General features: G+C 37.5%; 1 protein-coding gene across 1 annotated transcript; it reads left to right on the top strand.

Moving 5' to 3' along the window:
- Nucleotides 1–4380: 4380 nt before the first annotated feature.
- Nucleotides 4381–5721, top strand: LOC141620145 (uncharacterized). The gene has a single exon (XM_074437090.1). It carries the CDS (start codon nucleotides 4381–4383, stop codon nucleotides 5719–5721), a length of 1341 nt encoding a protein of 446 aa, XP_074293191.1.
- The last annotated feature ends 606 nt before the right edge of the window (nucleotides 5722–6327 follow it).

Raw genomic sequence — 6327 nt, 5'->3', positions numbered from 1 at the left:
GAAAGATCTAATCTAAACTTTATTTGGGAAAAAATGCCCCTTTCCCTTATCCCCCTTATACTAAAAGAATAAGAGTTCTCAGAATTTTCCCGCCTAAATTAATTTGGCTATAATTAAGCTTTTATTATAACATATATGTTATTGGACTTTCATTATCTTATATCTACATCTGGATGATAATGAACTTTCCTTTTCCATCGATTAATACAAAATATTAATTAATAAATTTACAATTAAATTTCAAATTGAGTTAAATATCATTTTTATTATTATTTTCTTTAATGTTTCTATCTAAAATACTGCGCATTAGTGCGGGATCTATACTAGTTTCAATTATCTTTCTATATTCTTGTTTTCTATTTTTTTAAGCAAGCATGTCATGTTTAACCTGTAATAACAGGTCAAATATTAGGCGAGTTTGTTTTGGGAAAAGAGAGTTAATAGTACGGTTTATTTTGAGATTAAATGAAGTTCGGATTATTACAAGAAGACGACCTATAATTTGGATTATTGTTGTTAATTAATCCTAAAAAATAAGAAAAACTTCGACTTTTTTCCAGTTTTACGCCAAACACACAAGGTTAAAGAGGTAATTTGAGAAGTTTAATGTAGATAAGATTCTAACAAGAATAAAAATCAATCAATAACTTCCTATACATAATCACTTCATCTTCTTTTTAACTTAGAGATCAAACTGAAATAAATAAATTCACCATTTACAAAGCAAAATCCATATGAGCAATTTTTTTTAAGATTCGGTATTTTTTTTAATAATACCATCATGAGATTTACCTTATGTATTTAAAAGTTAGTAATTTCTGAGTTTGTGGTGAAATTGATATATAGATTGGTCTATATATAAATATAAGGGTTGGTCTCTCATTATATCAATAATTTTTTAAAAAAAATTAAATCTTACCATAGGATGAAATAAATTATTTCTAATTCATCTAAACTTGTTTATCAGCTTAATTAACTAGTATCTGTGTATGTACTTCTGCAAAATCTTAGCCCAAATATTAACTATAGAGATCAATGTTCAACTTTATATGATTACGTAACATTTTCTAGTTCTCTAATGAAATTTTGGGCGTGTCATCCATGAGTCAAAATGTCATGTACATGATTCAATCTATTTGTTGGAAAAAATCCTACAAAGATGCCAAAGATGTAGCCGATGCAACAGATTTTACATTTGCTCATATCATTATTCTTACTACTAAATAATTAATTAAAAGTTTGATGTTACTAAACTACCTTTTTATCATTAGTAGTTTGAAATTTAAAATTTGAGGAAAGAAAAGAAAAATACTATAACAATTTACTATTATGCACTCGGTGGCGCTCACTTTGGGTACCACCCGATGACGCCATCTCATTTTCCAAATCACAATAACAACCTGAAAAAATTAACATCAACCAAAAGTAAAGTTTAATATGACAAATTAAAAGGTCACTCTAGTTGAATATAAGAATGCAGGAACAATTTGGAAGTAAATTGTATTGGAAACTTTTTAAAAACACTAAAGAAGGGAGCCAAATTAATTCCAAGTTATTGGGTTGTGAGTTGTAGGTTTGTAGCCTTTCTAGATAATAAAGCCCAATTCAGATACAATAGCATTCTATTTCCTAGTAAGAAATAAGTGGACTTCAGAATATTGGGTCCTTAGACCATCCCTAAGCAGAGGTCGCGCTAATTAGGTCGCGACCCAGTTTTATTTTTAATCCCGCTTTATTTATCTTGACCTACTTTCACCTTCCCAATTAGAAGGTCACGACCTAGGTCATCAACCTAATCATTTTTCACTTTCCAACCAATTACATCTCTCCACATTATATCACCTTTTCATATATTTTTTTTATTAATTATTAATATTGTCAACCAATCACATATCTCCACATATAGGTCATGAGTTGGGTCAATTTGCTCCACCAAAAGTCACAAATTGACCTCTTCTCCCTAAAGATCACCATAATTTTCTAATTAAATGGTGATTAGTGTGACCAAGCAAGGTCGTGACCTAGCAATTGACCTTGCTTGGGCATGGTCTTATTGTCATTGGGCCCCGGTGCGGAGAGCCGAATTGCTCAGCCTCTGGGCCGCCCCTGTTAATCATGCGCTTAGTTAATCATTAAATGTGCATAGACGGTTTACTATTTGTACTATTTACCAACTTAGTTATGTATCCGGCTTAACATTAAAAGAGGTCAAGTATCATCTCACTTGTGTAGATAAGACAAATCTATTGGTTTTTCTTATACATTCCACTTTTGTCTTATTCATATTACTTAACCCGTCTTAAATTTAAGACAAATATACCATCTTAAATAAGAATTTGTGTTAGCAATATTATACTCCTAAGTTGTAATCGTTAGTATAACTATAACTTGTATTTATAAGTAAGATATGTACTATGTAGGATCACATTAGAGTAAGAGTTCGTGGCAGGCATCGTCGTCTCCTGAAAAGCATATTGTGAGAGAAAATTCCTAGTGAGAGAAAATTCCCAAAAAATATGGAGAACATCGGAAATGGCCTCCCACCGGATGACCCACCTCCATCAAATACGAAAAACTCAAAGCGCAAGACCATGCATTTAACTGAATTTATTCATAATCCTCCATCCAATCCCTCTCAAGAGAATATTCATACCGTATTGTCTTCTCCAATGCCCAATGCGAACATACAGGAGAACAGAAAATTCCTTTCTTATTCTGATACAGTTCGTGGCCATGGATCAGAGACCTTCCTGATTGATGATCTCTCTCTAGACGAGATAGACTTAGACTCTGAGGACGATGAAGAAGATTTACTTGATGAGGATGATGCCATTTGCCCTCGCATCACATTGACTAAAGAGGAAAAATCATCCCTACGCAGACCATGGAGAAAATCGCTTATCATTAAAATGTTTGACAAAAACATAGGCTATCTATCTCTTATTCGCAAACTTCAAGCGAAGTGGGCAATACGAGGTAAACTAACATTAACGGACCTGACTGGTTCATACTATATTGCGCGCTTCACATCAAAAGAAGACTACGAGTTCGTCGTCACCCAAGGACCGTGGATGATTGACGACCACTATCTTACAATTAGGCAATGGGTTCCAAACTTTGTCCCGTCTGAAGATAGCATCAAATTTTTAACGGCGTGGGTTCGTATCCCCAACCTACCAGTAGAGTATTTTAATGAATCCTTTCTCAAAAAAGTTGGTTCGAAAATTGGGAAGGTTATTAGAATTGACAAAAATACTGCATTAGCAGAGCGAGGACAATTTACGCGGATGAGCGTGGAAGTCGATATCTCTAAGCCCCTGTTATCCAAATTCCGGTTGAATGGTAAAATCTATTGCATTCAATATGAAGGACTAAAAATGATATGTTTCAATTGTGGGAGGTTAGGGCATGACTCAGAAAAGTGTCCAAAGACAGGCGCCATGAATGTGGAATCTGAGCAGAACTCAGAAGGACAGAAACAGGGGGAGGACGAAGTTGTACAGGGGAGTGCAAACTCATTGGAAGCAGGTCTACGACCGGAAGAACAAGACAACTTTGGCAAGTGGATGATGGTCACCAAACCTCAAAGGAAAAAATCAGTCAGTGGGCAAGGGAAGCAGAACCCCACCCCCGGCCAACCTATTCCCGCCAAATCGATTTTCAATTTTGACAAAAACAACGCAAATCCCGGTTCAAGATTTCAGATCTTGAGCAATCAGGAAAATATTCCCAATATTGAGCAACTTCCTAATCTAGAGACGGAAAATATTCAATTTTCCTCCAAAAATTCCTTAGAAAATATTTCCAAAATCAATCAAAGAATCCATTCCTTTAATAAACAAGCGAATAAAATTATTTCCCAATCCCGCACCGCTTCTCGATCTACCAAATATTCACCTAAAATCAAAAATAATCCACCTTCCAATAATACTAACTCCATTAATTCCTTCCCAATTTTAAAAGATATATCCAACATATACAAGCCACCACAGTCAAACAAAAAATCGATTGAAACGGAAACCTCTGTTCAAGTAAGCAAAGATACTACGCTCTCATCATCCTCTGTTCCAAAAAACAATGGACCCCCACATTCCATACCTAGACCTCAAATTACCACAACCCCGTTACCTCCCTCAACTTCCTCAATTCGAAGTGATACCACCCACACAGATATTGAAGAAGTCGGTTTGGAAGGAGACTCTCGCACCCTTTATGGCGGTGACAGTACCGGAGTGCCCGATACTGGACCTCACATTCAAAGCAATCCAGCAGGACCAATCGACTCTTCAACTGGAGATGTCGATTCCATGGAACACTAATCAAATTCTCTCGCTTGTAAGTCGAGCTTATCTAACTCACCTCTTATACGCACCGTATCATATGTCGGATAGAATACCAGCTTTAACTCCCAATTTGTCCCCCATAACCTGTATGGTTTGGAATATTCAAGGGACAGGAAATAAGAATAGAATTAATGCCCTCAAAGAAGTGGTTAGAACGTATAAACCCGCTATTATTGCACTTGTTGAAACTCACATGAATGGCGAACATGCCCTCAAAATACAAAAAATTCTTGGGTATAATGGTCATACACGAGTAGATGCCAACGGGTTCAGTGGTGGTATTTGGTTGTATTGGAGACCCGAGTTTGTTTCTGTTCTGCCCGTCAAAGAACACTCTCAGTATATTACTATTGAAGTTTCGCGCAATGGTGAATTACCCTGGTTCTTCTCGGCTGTTTATGCCAGCCCAAATCCCTCAAACCGAGTAGAACTTTGGTCTGAACTGGAACGGTTTGCGCGGAACAATAATCACCCATGGATGTTAGCGGGTGACTACAATGAGACTCGGTCCTTGACTGAGAGACATGGAGGCAATAACAGCATGGCACGTAGATGTGAGCTCTTTAATAATTGGATCGAAAGTTGTCAACTTATCGAGCTCGAGTTCTCAGGCCCTGCCCATACTTGGTCACGCGGGAATTCAGAAGCAACAAGACAGAGTGCTCGGCTTGACAGAGCATTATGTAATAGCGAATGGGGTACAATGTTTGGGGATGCAAGTGTAAGACATCTCCCTGCATTCCAAAGTGACCATTGCCCACTACTAATATCCCCGAATGGCTTCGCTCCTCTCAATGTGATCCAAAGACCATTTCGTTTTCAAGCGGCTTGGATGACACACGAGAATTTTTCTTCATTCATTGAATCAAATTGGATGGCAGGCGAGAATTTAGTGACAAATTTATCAGAACTCTCTAATAAATTGCAGAGGTGGAATGAAGATGTGTTCGGCAATATTTTCCGACAAAAGAGGCAGCTAATAGCACGTATAGAAGGATGTCAACGCATCCTTTCGACCCAAAGGCAGAGCCATTTGATTAAGCTCGAAGCAAAGCTACGCAAAGAACTAGACGACATTCTCGAAAGGGAAGAACTTCTTTGGTACCAAAAGTCACGGGTGGAATTTATTCGGGATGGCGATCGCAATACTTCGTATTTCCATGTAAGTACGTTAATTCGACGGTGGAAAAATCGCATCAACATACTAAAGAACGATGAAGGAGTATGGATTGACAACAGTGATGATGTCAAGAAAATAGTGGTGGAATATTATAAGAATCTATACACAGACGATACTCCAGACGACTTCGATGCAGACATCCCATACGACCTTTTTCAAGAATTTAGCCATGAGCATTGGACATGGTTAAATAAGTAATATTCCAGAACCGAGATTGACAACGTAATTATGCATATGGGATCGCTTAAAGCACCCGGACCCGACGGATTTCAGGCTCTTTTCTATCAAAAACAGTGGGATATCGTCAGACGAGATGTCTATGAAATGGCGATGAAAGCACTAGAAGGCAAGGGACTGCCCGCTGCTCTTAATGATACACATATTGTATTGATCCCTAAAGTTTCTGCACCAGAGCACATATCCCAATTCCGACCGATCAGCCTTTGCAATGTGGCGTATAAAATTATAAGCAAGACCATAGCCAACCGTATTCGAAAAGTCCTCCCATGGCTCATTTCGGAAAACCAAAGTGGCTTTGTACCAGGAAGACAAATACCGGATAATATCGTAGTCTTTCAGGAAGCAATCCACACCATGAGAAAAAAGACAGGAAAGACGGGATATATGGCAATTAAAATAGACTTAGAAAAGGCTTATGATCGTCTCAAATGGAGCTTCATTAGACGCACCCTAACTGATATGGGATTCCCTTTACTTATGATCGACACGGTCATGGAGTGCGTGACTACCACAACAATGCAAATTCTATGGAACGGAGAACCAACTGAAACTTTCAAACCCTCC

Source organism: Silene latifolia, chromosome X (genome assembly GCF_048544455.1).
Source record: "Silene latifolia isolate original U9 population chromosome X, ASM4854445v1, whole genome shotgun sequence".
Taxonomy (NCBI): domain Eukaryota; kingdom Viridiplantae; phylum Streptophyta; class Magnoliopsida; order Caryophyllales; family Caryophyllaceae; genus Silene; species Silene latifolia.
The sequence above is the reverse complement of the archived record's forward strand: the minus strand, read 5'-3'. Positions and strand labels throughout refer to the sequence as shown.

What these genes read in the sequence shown, in the direction of transcription:
- LOC141620145 (XM_074437090.1), top strand. Translation starts at nt 4,381, where the DNA reads ATGTCGGATAGAATACCAGCTTTAACTCCCAATTTGTCCCCCATAACC.